The sequence below is a fragment of the Triticum dicoccoides genome, chromosome 6B (assembly GCF_002162155.2).
Source record: "Triticum dicoccoides isolate Atlit2015 ecotype Zavitan chromosome 6B, WEW_v2.0, whole genome shotgun sequence".
NCBI classification, from domain to species: Eukaryota; Viridiplantae; Streptophyta; class Magnoliopsida; order Poales; family Poaceae; genus Triticum; species Triticum dicoccoides.
This window is the reverse complement of record NC_041391.1, coordinates 4,766,784-4,782,983: the sequence shown is the minus strand read 5'-3', so window position 1 is coordinate 4,782,983 and position 16,200 is coordinate 4,766,784. Positions and strand designations below refer to the sequence as shown.

Genomic DNA, 16,200 nt, shown 5'->3' with positions numbered 1-16,200 from the left:
TGCAGAAAAAAAACTGGTTTGAACCTTCCCAAAGCCGGAAGAGAAGCCTTGTGAATTAGGCGACCAAAGCTAGCAGCACATTACATGGTGTGCGTTTGATCGCTATTCCCCGACCTACACGGGGAATAGGATTCGCACAACTAGTATTTCTCCCGGCACAAAGCCAGGTCACCAACAAAATGATGTTTGAATATTTGAAGGAGAGAGTATGGAAGAGGATTCAAGGATGTAAGGAAAGGATGCTCTCAAATGCAGGGAAAGAAATCCTAATTAAGGCTGTAGCACAAGCAATCCCCATATATGCCATGGCATGCTTTGATATTACCAAAAACCTGTGTGATCAAATGAGCACCATGATATGTTGATACTGGTGGAGTCAAGATGATAAAGAGCACAAAATCCATTGAATTAGTTGGGAAAGATTGTCACAACCTAAAAGGGAGGGTGGATTAGGCTTCCGTGATCTCCATGCTTTCAATGTGGCTATGCTTGCGAGACAAGCTTGGAGGCTCCTGCAAAATCCGCAATCCTTATGTTCTCAGGTGCTCTCGGCAAAATACTATGCAGATGGTGATATCCTAAAGGCAAAACCAGTTAGGGGAATGTCATATTCATGGAGAAGTATCTTGAAAGGAGTGAAGCTCCTAAATGAAGGCATAATATGGCGCATAGGAAATGGCCGAAGTGTTAACATTTGGAGAGACCCTTGGTTACCGAGGAACTATACTCGAAGGCCAATTACTCAAAGAGGGCAAAATATAATTCAGAAAGTCTTGGAGCTGATAGACCCAGTAACAGGTGAGTGGGATGAAGCCATGGTCAATCAAACATTTTGTCAGGAGGACGCGAATATAATTCTGCAGATCCCTATAAGCGAGGACTTAGAAGACCATGTAGCATGGCACTATGACAAAAAGGGTATTTTTTCGGTTAAGTCTTCTTACAAAGTTGTCGTTGACTAGGAGGGTATTTTTTTTTCAATCAATAGCAGGTAGCTCACTGAGTTCATCTATGTTTGATTGGAAGAAGTTATGGAAACTGACCCTCCCAAGCAAAGTGCTTCACTTCATTTGGAAACTAGCAAATAATAGTCTGCCTTTACGCCACAAACTAATTAGAAGAGGGGTTGATGTCAGCCCAAAATGCCCTATCTGTAACATTTGTTACGAAGATGGAGGGCATTGTTTTTTCAGATGTAAGCAAGCTAAGCATGTTTGGAGGGCTGTACAATTGGAAGACATGAGAGTACTGCTTGCGAAGTGCATCAACCCACAAGATGCTCTTATGGAAATTTTCAAGCTCAAAGAAGGAGACCTTGAAGATATGCACACTCTTATGGATGCTATGGTATGAGAGAAACAGAGCAAATGCTGGAGAATGTTCAAGAAATTGCACAGAGATAGTGTCTTCAATAGAGCATCATATGATGGAGTTTCTGGAGCATAACAAGAAGAAACAGAAAGGAAATGTGGCTAAACAGAGCACATGGATACCCCCACTTGATCCATATCTGAAGATAAATATTGATGGAGCTTTTAATGTGGAAAATAATGCAGGTGGCTGGGGTTACATAATCAGGAACTCAGAAGGTTTCTGAAGCTGCTGGAGCGAGGAAGTTGCAGAATTTATCGGATGCTCTTCATGCAGAAACCTCGGCACTTATTATGGCGGCAAGACGAGCTGGAGAATTAGGGTGCAGCCGGGTTATTTTTGAAACTGACGCTTTAGCACTGAAGCAAGTTGTGCTAGGCGTTGACTACGACCTCTCTCCGCATGGTGCTCTGTTCGTGGAAGCGAAGTATTTACTGAATTTGTACTTTGATGATGTAATTGTAAAATGGTGCTCAAGATCTTGTAACTCTAGTGCCCATGTACTGGCGTCTTATGGTACGGGTTATGAGGCTGGGAGCCAGCACCACTGGCTCTCAGAACTCCTAGACTTTGTATCAGATGCAGTTGCTGGTGACTTGGCCAGCCTGCGTAAGTAATGGAATCTGAGTGTTCCTCTTCAAAAAAAAAATGTCATCAACCAAACTAGCTGTAAGTAGCGCCACATGCACCAAATAAGATTTGGGTAAACAAGGAGCCGAAACAATCACAAATATAGGCTAGGGAAGCGAGAAAATAATCATAATCCCTATCGAGCACGCATAGGGCGAGGCCTATATCCGGCTGGACAACGCAGTAGGCGACTTCGCCATCAAACGACCAATGGCGAAAAATGGCCAAGGAATGATGCCGCGACGCTGTGCCACTTGTCGCCTCCTGATGGCTTGTGGGATCGTGGTCAACCATCCGTAGAGTGCTCACCCAGGCAGGCATAGTCCGCAATCCCAAGTAAGATAGAACTATTAGTGTCAAAATTGTTCTTCGAAGCTGCCTATTTTTTGTATTAAAAAACTCAACTCGGATTTGAAAATGTAAGGCATATTTATCAAGCAATTTGTCCCTTGTTTCATAATTGTGAAGTATGTCATACTAATCCCGGGTGCACATCCAACTGAGATGTACAATAAAATCCAAAAAAATAGAAAAATATTAGTTTAAAAAAAATTAGTGACAAGTATTGCTTAGTTCTTTAACCACTTGCACATTTTTCTGATGGGACGGCTTTCGTGGAGGCCCGGGTACAAATAAAATATTGCTTCAAAATACTTTCTGAGATTGTAATTTTTGTTGTTACAAAAAATTCTTTCAGAGATAGCCTTTTTGAAATCACATCGTCGAAGCTTAACAGGCGCACTCTCGCATCCCCCATGAAAGCAAAAGAACTGCATGACATGGTGCCATCAACTTCTGCGAGCCGCCGATTCGCAATTCATTTTGGATCCTTCTATTTTTCTTATGTTTACCACATCAAAAGGCAGTAGATGAACCACAAAATAGTTAAAAATCTGAGAAAATAAGACCATATCGGTTGATTAAAAACACAACATTGTGGAAGATGAGTGGTTTAACATGTCAGCCTCTGTTTGAAACTTTATTTGCGTTAAAATGCCAGGGACCACTTCACCTTTCGAGTTTGGGCGGTAGGGTTTAGACCGTAACTCGAGAACCAGCCAAAGATAATCTCAAATACACTAGAGCGCACGAATTTATTATCAAGTTACACATGTACACAATGTCAAAGCAAACACAGCAACATTCTCAAATCGGTACATAGGACAGGGTATCGCCAACGAACGAACGAATCCTTACGACAAATATTTTATTTACATGTACTGGAGGGAAAGGTGCTCCTGATACTTGTCGGTGGTGCTCGCGAGGCTCGCCGCTTCAGCAAGTTCAACTGAAAAGCCGCAACACAAACAGCACATGAGGATGAGGGGAAGCAAAAGATTTTCACGACGAAGCCAAACAGAACTATAAGGCTGGTAACAGCCAGAACCTGACCTTTCAAGCTTTATGCAGAGCGGCTGGTAACCTCAACCTATGATGTTATTACAGGCAACGAAGAAGAAAACTAATTCGGGATAAAATTTGACGGGCATCCAATGGTGAGCCCTGTATCGTTAGTTATCAGCTCAGGATAGATCAAAAGATCCACGGCCTTCTAGGATGGCGTAGAGCAGCTTCTTGCGCATGACTTCCTGCGAGAACACGCCCAAACAAGCGAGTTAGTGGGGACGCAACAGCACGCCAAACTTACCACCAAACACCAGAGAATAAAGCCATACTTACTTTTGTGGAATATGGGGGTAGTTTGAGATAATTGGCGCATGTCATGACACTGGGCAAATCGTCATCCGCAGCGTCTGTCACCCCGCTTGTATTCAAAGTACTCACCCCACTCGAGGGGTGCTGACAATCAAAAGAGATAGCAAGTTAAGAAAGAAACATGGCATGACCAAGACGTATATGCAGCAGATGTCGACATCAAGAAGGCACCTTTCGAACTATGGTAAGCTTGGGACTAAGGGCAGCCAAACCACCAGTTGGAAGCCGAGAAGCGCCAGTTACAAACTGGCAGAATGCATGCTGCTGATCAGGGGTAAATTCCGCCATGATCTCGAGTAGCTGCAGACAAGCAGAGGATCAAGAAATCGGTTAAACATATGCAGTGCCAGATTAAGATACAGGAAAATACAGGCGCACTTACATTTATAATGGCAGGACTTTTAGCAGTAAACCCATGATCAAATTTTATGTTATCCACCAGTGATTCAGCCTGCAGCAATCAAGGCCAGTTCAGTGGAAATGTAACAGAACACAACTGAAATCAAGACAGGTGGATGAAGCATTACCTCCCATATTTCTTGACGACCGCATATTAGATAGTCAAGCTCTTGAGGTGAAAATATTTGGAGGGATGAGATATCAAAGACCTAAAACAGAGAAAAGTACACAGGCATTTAGGAAAACATAAATAAGTCTTAGAGACATCAACAGAATGATTAAAAGGAGTTGACAAGCGAACAGAATGAGGTTGCACCTGACTAAAACCTGATCTGAAAGCTTCAACCTGCTTCATAATCCCTGACTTCACTGTCGCATCTACTACCAAAGAAACATACTCCTCTAGGTTGTGGATATTAACCTAAGGGAAAGAATAAACTGTATTTATTACTCCCCGCATAAAAAAAAGAGCAAATGCAAACACAAAATCCCTAAGATAAACAAATCACTTACAATTGTGTTTTGCTCGCCTTCTTTGAGAATATAATCAGGAAAACCTGGAAGAGTAAAATCTAAACACAAGTCCTCGATAGGAGCTCCACGGAAATGCAAGTCTGCAACTTCTAGCTGATCCTTGCCACAAGCGGACTCAAGGAACCTCTTACGCTCAACAAGAACTTGCAGTTCTTGCAGTGTCTTTCCAAGCTCAGCATCAAACGAGATAATGTCGAATAAATCAAGCTCCTAGCAAATAGAAAGCATTTTACATTAGTAAATGCTGAAGATGGAGGGAAATACAGTGATATAAGAAACTCAAGTAGAACAAGCATAACAAGATGAAAAAAAAAAAAGAATGTTGTTTCCCTGAATAAGAGGATCTGTATGTACTTACCTGTCCGAGTATGAGCTTATAAAATGCTGTTGACAAAGGCAAATCCAAAAGCCTTCCATCCTGCAAGACTTTCGCCACAACTCGACCGACCAAGCGAAAATATTCGACAACTTTGAAGAATCTGCTACCCTCTGAGGTATCAACATTTGAAGGCCAAGGGCGAGGAAACAATCCAAGAGGGGCTTGTACCAGATTCCGGGCATCTTCGGATGAGTTGAGTTCTTGCGGAGCTGGCAAATCATCGTCAGAATCCACATGGATCACACCATTCTTGTCGATTTCCATTTCTGAATAATCATAAGGCAAACTAGATCTCCACAATCCCAACCGAGCACTCTGCAGTTCATGGCCCAGGAGAGTATAGAACTCCAAAGTAGGACCCAGCCCTGTCCCAACCTCACCAAAGTATTCCACCTCAAGAACAGCTCTCTGACTAGAGAACATCTCCATGACTTTAGCGGCAGAATCCAGAATACGGTTACGGGAAACACGAACTTTCTGGCGTTGTAACCTGCCAAACCGGACCTCTCTTTCGCTACCAGTGTTGGGGTTATCACCCTGCTGCTGCTGAAGTCGATTCAACGCTCGGGACAGCCCAAAAGCTGTGGAGTGGAAGTACTGCCTCCTCGTTTCGAAGGGGAACAGAAAGGGGCAGGCTTTCGTGATCTGATTACACCAAGAAGGTAAACTGCCGCTGCAGAGTGCAAGAACATCCTGCATTTGCCGAGTAAGCTTCGGGGTCAACTTACTGTTGACGAACTCTTCTGAAGGCACCTTGGTTCCAGTTTCAGATAACTCATCCAGCGTAGCGATTTTCCCCTCAGCGAAATCATCAGATGCTGCCTGTGCTCTTAAACGAGGGGATAGCTGATTCAGCCCTTCTAATACACGTAACAACGCTAAAATGCTGTAGGTTGAGTTTGTTTTCTCCAAATCACATGGAAGTTCCCCTTGTAAGATGCTATCAAGAAGAGAAACCTTGTGTGCTTCAGAAACAGATCTGCAAGATTCAGATTTTTGATGCAACGAGGCAGAACTACCTTGGGATCCCTTCTCAGCCTGGCTATCAGCCTTCTGGTAAGTTATCGTGAACACATCACCCCAGAATCGGTTTCCATCGTTTGGTAAGTCAGACCCGTTGAACCTTTCTTCATCATCCTCATCGAGCATCAGTTGACGTTGGATTGCTTGATATACGGTCAAATTTTTGCTAAGCTGCTTCCCACCAGCCATGAATATCAGTTTGTTGTGCTCACTCATGCTACCCCCAAGTGACAGGCCACGCCGATCACGACCACCTCTAACACCGCGACCACCACCAGAAGTCAGCCCAGCCATTGTCGCAGCAACAAATGACATTGCACCTTGCGATCCAAAGGCACCTGCACTTCGAAATTCAGCAGCATTTACTCCCCTGCCCATCATGTTTCTAGCACTGGAACCAGAACCAGAACCAGATGATGGCTGCGCCTGGCTATCACTTGCTGAACCAACATTAGAGTCATCAGCGTCACCCAATTTCACATCATGCACGCCATCTTGAACACAAATAGGAAGAGAGCCCTCTTGCAGAACCTGAGAATCTCAACATCGTTATTTATTTAGAAGCAGAAAGAAGTAAAAGATCTTCAGGGTGTTGAGTATGGGCTAATCTTAAAGCATGCCTGTTAAGTTTAGTATCTTACAGCTTATAATCTCAATAAACTAATTTACTATATGAGCCACCCCCAATGCCTTTGTATTCTCTGTGGATGGATCACTTAGGTCAAACAGGGAAAATATAGAGCCTGGGCACCAAAACGCCCTACTCTGAAGATGGTGCCTTCTTTCGGCCAACAGTGTTAGAAAGCACCATGGAGCATGGAGCATGGGTGCATGGTCTCTCTTTTGTACCAGTGCTGCAACCTCTGAACCAGATTCAACTCGGGATCATAAGTCAGAATCAATCTCTCTCCCAAAAAGTCAGAATCAATCTCTCTCCCAAAAAGTCAGAATCAATCTCTCTCCCAAAAAGTCTGAATCAATCAATCAATGAAGCTACTGGTGTGTGCGTGTGTGATCATGCATGCATAGCACTAGCACTAGCAGAGTAGCAAGCAGTGGGACAGCAGCAACAAGACAAGCGACCAGATCAAAACGTAGTAGTAGTTCGGCTCAGTTGATCAGTTCAGTTCAGTACCCTCACCACGCACAGCCAACAGACACATGCATCGTGCTACGTCCAACCTACACCTAAGCATGAGTGTAAAATAGGCCAGACTGGCTGGCTATCTAAACTATCTCATGAACACATTAATACTCCAAATACAAATACATATGAGATTTACGAGAAAAATGAAGAGGATTAAATCATAAAAACTATCACCTCATGATCATCATCTTCATCCTCTGAAATGTCATCATCATCGATCATTAAAGCGTCATCAAGCTCAATATGAGATGTGTCCAGCTCCTCATCCTGCACATAAGCACATAACAGATAAAGAGGTATTGCTTGGAAAAGTTCCAGCTCAAGTAAAAATCCAAACATTGTCCTCAGATTTTCAATCGTGAGCTTGGTTGACTATGGCTTAATCACCCTTGCACATTATGGCAAAAACTATAGCACCATTAATCACAGAGAAAATCACCAGGAAAGAGCCAACAAACAACCACGAGTTATATATAAAAGGGATAAAAGGATGGGGAGCTTTATCTCTTTCTTTGCAAGCTACAAATAACAAAAATGGGCATGGCACAATGCCCAAAGAAGATGCATGTTTAAATATCTGGTGCTAGCCTAGGGTATGTGCCAATTGCACTGGTACTTATGCAAATATGCCTTGAAACATGAAGCCCTCTTTTTCAAACATGATTTACATCATTGGTAAATATATACAGCTTGTGTCAGACATAACAACGATAACGAGATTCAAACCCGCATGAAATCCATGCACATATTGCTACAAATTCCTTATGATATCAGTAGCTTTCACAGTTTGTGCAAAAACAGAAATACAAGATTTAGTATGTTTCTCTATTCCCAGATGTTTTTCTGGAAGATGTAGTTCACTGAATTATCTAGCACCTTCTAAAGCTTACGGTGCAAGATGCAGCTACATAACAAGAAACAAAAGGAAGTCATCCATTTTTTATAATTTATTATTATTAACTCGATCTTTCTCATTTTTAATATCACAGCTTAGATGGATATGCACTAGTCTTATAAGAAACTATACTGAAATAACAACGACATCCTTTTTTGTAGTTCTCTTATTCATGTAGAATGCCAAAAAAAAAAAGGAAATCATACCTCAGAACTACTGTCGCCATGTGTCTGCTTCATGTCCAAATCTTTCTCTGAGGCAGATTTTCTGCGGCTAGCATTCCTTGTGTTCGGTCCTTTCGGTTCAGCTGAGCTTGGTTTTACAATGGCTTTGCCTTTAGCCTTTGCACTACTACTGCTTTCCTCTAGAGACTCCTTATTAGATGTACCAGCACTTGCAGCAGATGACTTTGATCTTGTTGTTGGACGGCGGGCTGATGCAGGTGTTGATGATGCACCAGCAGGGGCACCAGGTGTGCCAGATTCAGAATTATTTGCAGAAGCGGCTTGAGATTTGGAAGCAGCCTCACCGCGCTGAACTCTGGGCCAAAGAAAATCTTCAACAGCTGCCAGACTCGCAAAGGGATCGATAAGTACAATATTTGATGAATAATCCCGAAGTGATTTTTCGCCTTGAGCTCGACACAGGCGCAACTTGAAGGGTTGAGCTAGAGCACCAAGACCTGAGGTAAGACGGGAGCCTCCAGTACCAATTCTGTTAGACTGGCTGAGCACAACAGGGAAACGTTCCAATGAACATAATGCGCTTTGCAGTTTTTGGACCAAAAGAGTCATTGGAGTTTCACTCCTTTCATGGTCAACAGAAAGGGCAACAGATATGAAGGACTTGTATCGCCTAAGCGCCTGTTGGCGAAGCTTTGGCAGGTTTGCTTCGGATACCTTTTCCTTCCCGAATGTCCCACATGACAAATAGTCGAGAAATGATGTGATGACTCCGCTCCTGATGAACTCAAATGTGGAGACACCATTAGCTTTGCTTAGCTCAGCAAGCATTTCATTTACTATCAGGTCTAACTGTTCCTCCACATCATGTGAGATGTCAAAATGGCTAGGGCTCAGGGCTTTTGATTTCCCTTTGGCTTTTGTTACGACATTTTCAGTTGCAGTATTCAACTTTGCACACAGTGCTCTCAGTTTAAGAAGGTCATCAGTGACTCCAGCATCGCTGGAACCATGGTCTGAAGGGAAGTATTTATCTTTGAACGACTTCGCACGGTCGCTAACTTCAAAACGGAGGCTGGTGACTGGAACTTCTGTAGAGCATGGCGATGCACTGGCAATGCCAGAATTGGAAACGTTTGATACATCTAACAAACTGTTTTCTGTAGGTGCAGCACCCCCACGACGACGTTGTCGTCTAGGGCGTGAGGACATAACAGAATCACCATCCTTATCCTGTGGTGGTACCTGAGGAGGCACCATATTTGAGGATTCTGGGCATATAAGTGCTTCCACAGCATGAACAACACCTTCCCTCACAAATAACTTGGAAAATGTCTCGGGTAGTTTCTCCATCATAATTTCTGCTATCTGAAGAGCAGGAATCAGCACTTGTGGATCTTTCCAAGCAAGAATGCCTGCTAAGAAGCTGCAAGGGACATTTATATAACTCAGAAAGGATCAGCAAAGAAGAATTGTATATTGAAGAAATGAATCACACATCATAGTAGAAACTTGTATTAGTACCTGGATATGTTTGTCGTGCTAAGGAGGGTCTGGATCATTTCAGCAGAGCTATAGCACATTAATTTCCCAATGATAGATAAGCACTTATGGCGTATTGGTGCATTTACACTTGAACCGTACACCTGTCCGGCAGGAGAGGTTATTAAGCATGAGAACAAAAAATAAGTCCAAAAGTTTGTAAATAATATTCATCAATAAGAAATAAAAATGAGAACAGACCTGTGTCATTACGGGCAATAAGTCCATACCGAACTGCTGTAGAAGTTCGGGGTGCTCCTGTAATAGACTCTCATGGCCTGACCTCTCATTTTCTGTTGAAACAGCCCCATCTTGTTTCATGGGAGCAGGTCTCCTTGTGGAAGAGCCTTTAATAAATACACGACAGTTTGTTGGTAAAGAAATTATCCCCGCAGGCAAATGTGGGAGCAAATCATCAGCAAGGCTCACGATCTCAAACATCTGCAGGGTAAAAAGTAAATATATGAACACCATTTGTGCAAGAAAGGCATGCAAGGATATATCACCCTCCCGCTCCGAATCAAACACTTGCAATTCTATTGTTTTAATCAATGTTTGAGCAGCTAAGCAAGAGAAGTAACTGCAGACAACACTACACATCTATACCCATCAAATGTCAGATTCTTCTGAAACTCTACCAAATATGGTTGTTGGAATGCATGATTTACTTGTGCATTTCTGCGCCCTATTCGTGCCTCCTTACAAAATCTCAAAGGTTTTGATGCAAGATGCTTAAATCAAGGATGATAACTAAATTGGTTGGCCATCCATGCTCCTATTGGCTCTATAGTTTACTTTGGATGATAATCTGCACGATCATCATCAAGACAACTGTGGACTAGTTTTGCTACATAACTCTCTTCAGTACTGAAGAAAATTACGCATGTGGCTTGCATGTATGATTACACAAATGTTACGAAACCTTCACATTTTTAGTAAACCTTCCCATGGTCTGCTAAAGTAGTCAGTTTCAATAGAATGCGAACAAAGATGGTAAAAACTAGCCATAAAGCTAACATCACAGAATAGTAAAGCCAGTGATAGATGTAGTCACCTGATCAGCAGGCCTTGACAAAGCTGGGGCGACGGATGTTCCAGCAACCAACCCAGACCCTGAAAGAATTTCTTTAATGGTGCCACTAATGCCAAGAAGAAGAAGTGTTTTGGCTGCCAACAGCGATCCACTCGCGCATGTTGAGAGAAGACGGATTAAACCCTGAAAGGGTCAGCAATCCACACTTAAGCAAGGCAACAAAAGAAGGCCAAAGTAAACAATACGGAAGGATAGCAAAACATGTTTATTCATGTATACCGTATATGTCGATGTACTCAGTGATGTCTGGCCTGGGGAGTTGCTGATGGATACCAAGTTAGCGGCTTGTGCAACCAAGCCATGATTGCACAGCTCATCCAACTTTTCTGGATGGTGAGCAAAGGCCTCTGCAATGCGTGTTAAACAAACAGAAGCATGCTCTAGCACCTGTAATCAATGTGCAAAAACAAAAGGTTGAAACAAATATGTGTATGCCCTGGCAGGATTCGAAGTTCGTAATAAGAAATCACGGGTCAGAGGCATGGACTTCGAAGGCACATACCTTAGAGTCATGGTGGTGTAGGAGATTAGTGAGCAACGGTACCGCTTCCATGACGAACTCGGATGCATCAGAGGGTAGCTTTCTGCAAATATTGGCAGCAGTAGACAATGCAACTCTCTAGAAGAATGCATGTCCACCAAGGAACACATATGGTAAGTAGAAGCAAATAGTGCACACAGGAAAAACAGGGGAAACAAAAGTGAAGTAAAATAGAACCAAGGCGCATGCTCGGTGAATACGACAAAATGAACTACATTCCAATGAAGAAACCGTGGAGTTGAATTCGAATAAATACCTGAACACCAGTGGAGAAGAAGTCCAGATACGACAGGACGGCCATTAGTGCACCAGCTCTCAGACAGGCGGTCGGATGCTCCAGTGAAATCTTCCTCAGAGCTTGCAGAGACTAGGAGCATCATAAAAACATATACCGTCATTTGTCAGTATATTGGCAAGTGAATGCATGAGGGGAGCAAGAAGACATGTTTGTCTCCCATGCGAATCTACCTAGACTGTAAAATAGGTAGTAGATACATCCATGATTCACGACAACATATATCCAAATATGGCGCGCACACATGCAAAATTCTAAGCAACAGCATATTCATTTCGCAGACGCAAAGAAAAGAAAACCAGCTACAACTTCAGCTACCTTGTATTGTAGATTGAACAATTAATTTCTAGGTCTGTTAATTTGGCAATTCACCTGCTCGGCGAGGTCCATGTACTCGATGGTGAGGAGCCGGGCGCAGAAGCACGGTATCGCCCCGTAGTGCACGACGGAGGAGCAGGCGGACGGCAGCACGTCGACGAGGTTGGCGAGGGCGCGCGCGGCGAGCAGCATGACCTCGGGGCTGGCGCCGGGGCCGTCCTCCTCGCGGAGCAGGCCGACGAGGAGCGGCACGAAGGCGTCGACGGGGAAGGCGGCGAGCGAGTCCTCGGTGCCGATGGAGAGCATCTCGCAGAGCTGCATGAGGGAGCCGAGCTGGCGCGACTCGTCCCCCTCGGCCTGCAGCCCGGCCAGGATCCGCTTGAGCTGCGCGGAGGTGGTGGAGGAGGCCGCGGCCGCCGCGGCGGAGCCCGGGAGCAGGTCGTCGAGCCCGGCGCCGAGCCTGCGGAGGAGGCCCTGGAGCGCGGTGCTGGCGGAGGTGAAGGAGGGCGGGAAGGGGGCGGCGGCAGAGTCGTCGTCCTCCTCGTCGTCGTCTTCCTCGTGGTGGTGGTGGTGCGGCGGGGCGGGGTTCGAGGTGGAGGAGGGGTCCAAGTCCTTGCCTTTTTCCGCTGCGGCGGCCGCGGCCGCCGCCGCGGCCCGCGCCCGGCGGCGGGAGGACGGGGACGGGTCCATCGCGGGCGGTCCGGGGCGGCCGGCGGGGGCGGTGCGGGCGCGCTTGGAGGAGGAGGCCGGGGAGGAGGTGCTGGCGGCGGCGCGCTTGCGGCTGCGCGTTTCCATGCACGCGGCGGGCGGTCCGGCGGGGCGGCTCGCTGCCGTGCCTAGGCGGCCGGCGGCAGCGGGCGCATCGGGCGGATCTGCGCCTGATTAGTCCCCGCGGGCGGATCGCCGGAGGGGGAATCGATCCGGTGGTGCGGAGGAGGAAAGGGGATCCCTAATGGAGGGGGGAGGCGACGCTAATGGCGTGGGATTTGGGGATTTCTCGAGGGTTAGCCAGTGAACACGCGGAGGAGAAAGACGCGATTTTTGCCACTGACTTCACTCCCCCTCCCCTCCCCTCCCCTCCCTTTTCACTCCCTTCTCTTCTCTTCCTCCCCCAACAAAAAATATATTTTCCCTCCTCTTTTTCTGCCGAATAACATTATTTAATTATTACATTTTGTAATGATAGAAAAACATTTCCGTCTTTTTTCACCGTTCTCTTTCGTCTCTAACTTGTACTCTTTGTTTCAGACAAGACCGACCGACCAGGCACACAAGGCCTCGTCCGGCGAGGCATCAATCGTGTCCTCGCGGATTCCGTGTCACCTGTTCGCCGGTCACCGGCTGAGCGCCGGACAGGATGGCTACTATCAGCATGCCCTGTCCATGCGTGCGTCGTGCCCTAAGCCCTTGTCCTGCATGCTGCAGTCGCCTCTTCGTCTCGCGAACTAGTGGTCAACCGAGCAGGAGCAGTCGTGTGATCCTTGTGAACTTGGATCGATCAATGTGCGGTCAGCCCATGAACATTGCGCATCACTCTATCGTTAGCCAAAACCTGAAAATTGTGCAGGTCTATAGTACTATATCTACATTATATATTACCCCCATATTTCTTTACAGAGGGAGTAATATTTTTACGGCAGCTTAGTTATGGAGTTGGCCAAACCTTGCCATATTGCTAGCTTCGCCACTGGCCACCCATGCGCAGGCGGGCGCCTACCGAAGGATCGGGGTTGGTTCAATCTCTCCCCTACGATTGCACACAATGACAAGCGGGGGGCTACAAGATCACAGGCATACAAAAGGAAAATTAGACGAATTCAAAAGCGGGGGGCTACAGGATCGGGGCTCTTTAGACGAATTCAAGAGGGAAATTATGACATGTATATGTTAGAATGCAGCAAGGTCTGCTGGATTTCACCAGAAACACAGCTCATACAAAATAGATATAGATATGATGGTATAACAAATGACATTGTGCATGCTCGTTGGCGGCGGCAGAATGTAAGAAAAGATGTTGGCCTCTGCCTAGTGCACATCTCGGTTAGGTGTGCCATTTTGACCAAGTCTGGTTCCTACCTCGGCTAGGTGCGCCATTTTGACCGAGCGTTTTATTTCTATTTCAGAAAATTAAAGGAAAGGGTAAATAGAGCGTGGGCAAAACAACCAAAAAGAATTTTGTGCATAATTATATGTATAAAGAAAACAACCAAAATTCATGTTCGGTACGAAATGGATAAAAAGAAATATATTTAGACCTAAGATACGTCTAGATACATTCCCTTTTATCCATTTGATGACAAGTATTTTCGGACGGAGGGAGTATAAAAAAAACAACCAAAAGTCATGTTCAATACGAAAAAGAATCACATGAGCAGGTGTTGCCCCCAAATTAGCACGTGCTGGTAATCAAGGAAACAAATTCCCGTGTACTATAATATACTTGCTGCTTCGTGGGCCCCGCGTTTCTCTTTCAAACGATGATTGACCTTAAATAGGCGGGCCCACATGAACATGACTGAAAGCTGTAAACAGGGTTCACAAAAGTCCTCTGCAACAGACATGGACAGGTAGATGCAACCAACGAGATTTCACTGTCACGCCATATTTTCTCTCTTCGTGTCATAAATAAAGAGAAGCCCCATTTTGGGTGAGACACACATGATGCCATGCCAAACACTCGACAAAGACACATAAGAGCGAGGATCTGTGCGGCTCCCAAGCTCCATTCTACATTCTTTTTTGGAAATTTGAAACGTACTACTACATGTTAGAACCGCGTTAAAAAAACTTGAAGGTAGCTTGTACCCGCCCAGAAAAGTCAAATGTTTTTGAACGTGCTTGCGGCTGTATTTTCTAAAAAGGAATTTTCCCAAAACGAAGCGCCAACTACGACTAAGGTGTCGTCCTCTTCCATTGATGCTGGTTCAGTATCTCAGAGGTGCTCATAGGAATAGGGGTATGTGTGTGCGTTCATAGGAGTGAGTATGTACGTATATATGGGCGTATGTGTTTGTACTGTGTTCAAAAAATAATTTCATGCCGAAAAAATTCATAAAATATATGTGTGCGCAATGATGACAACCTATCGTAGATAGAAAACTCTTCCATATGTGCCACCATAAGTTTAACTGTAAACTGGACTTTGTGAAGATCCTACAAAAGCACCATACCATGGAGATCCTACACCAAACCAATATGATTTGATAGTCTGAAATTTATCTAGTTGAGTGGGTGTTCTTTTCTAGCCCCGACGATGCCTCGTGGGCGGGGCTTTCGCTTCCAGAAGTCCGATGAGCGCCTCCGGTCGCCCAGCTGCCGCTGCCGGGCGAGCGACTCTGTTCCCGCGAGAGCTATATCTCGCATTAAGCGAGGTGGCATGATCACTCGTTGAAGGGTTCACAGTACTCGGGCCGGCTCATTCGCGCACAGTAAACGGAAGAGAAGAGAAAAGGGAGCGCGTGGTGATTGGAACCACGGTCTCCTAGTATCAAGCAAGCGTGGCTAGCCACTAGGCTTTGCCTTAGGTTCGTGACAGAGTAGTAAGGCGAGACTACTTAAGTCCAAACAAGTCGGGGTTTCCATTGTTTCTTCTCCGTATTTTTTAGGTTTCTTTTTATATATATTTTTTCTTTTGTTTCTTTTCTTTTTTCTTCTTGGGGCTTTTATTCTTTTTTGTGTTTCTTAGGTTTTATTTTTATTTGGTTTATTTTGTTTGTTTTTTGGTTTTCATTTTTTGGGGATTGTTTGTTTCTTTTGGTCTTCATTCTACATTTTTGAATATGCTAACCACATTTTTCTAATACGCGTTAACAACTTTCCAATACAAACTTATTTTTTTGAACGTATGATCAACATTTTTATATACACATTAAAAAATCAAATGCTTGATTAACATTTTTCAAATACAAGATTAAAATTGTACAAATACATGGTAAAAAAATGCTATACATTTTTCCATATTTTTCACCGTTTTAAAATAAAAAATCAATATTTTTTAATACATGGTCAACATTTTTTATATGCTTTTAAAAAAATGAAAAGCTTGATTAACATTGTGTAAACACTTGTTCAATATTTTTTTTTCAAATGCTTGATTAACATTTGTATATACATGATCAATTTTTTCCTCATTTTT

The 16,200-nt window shown here is 44.4% G+C and overlaps 1 protein-coding gene across 1 annotated transcript; it reads right to left on the bottom strand.

Moving 5' to 3' along the window:
- Nucleotides 1–3,066: 3,066 nt before the first annotated feature.
- On the bottom strand, nt 3,067–13,105 carry LOC119325312 (E3 ubiquitin-protein ligase UPL3-like). Its single transcript, XM_037599060.1, has 18 exons — nt 12,120–13,105; nt 11,709–11,819; nt 11,414–11,530; nt 11,131–11,298; nt 10,873–11,034; nt 10,020–10,259; nt 9,801–9,922; nt 8,301–9,702; nt 7,374–7,466; nt 5,009–6,583; nt 4,630–4,860; nt 4,433–4,537; nt 4,245–4,325; nt 4,100–4,168; nt 3,889–4,017; nt 3,682–3,801; nt 3,394–3,590; nt 3,067–3,289 (listed from the first exon to the last, which is right to left on the bottom strand). Exons 1-17 carry the CDS (start codon nt 12,858–12,860, stop codon nt 3,525–3,527), a joined length of 5,532 nt encoding a protein of 1,843 aa, XP_037454957.1. The 5' UTR covers nt 12,861–13,105; the 3' UTR covers nt 3,067–3,289; nt 3,394–3,524.
- Between the last annotated feature and the right edge of the window lie 3,095 nt (nt 13,106–16,200).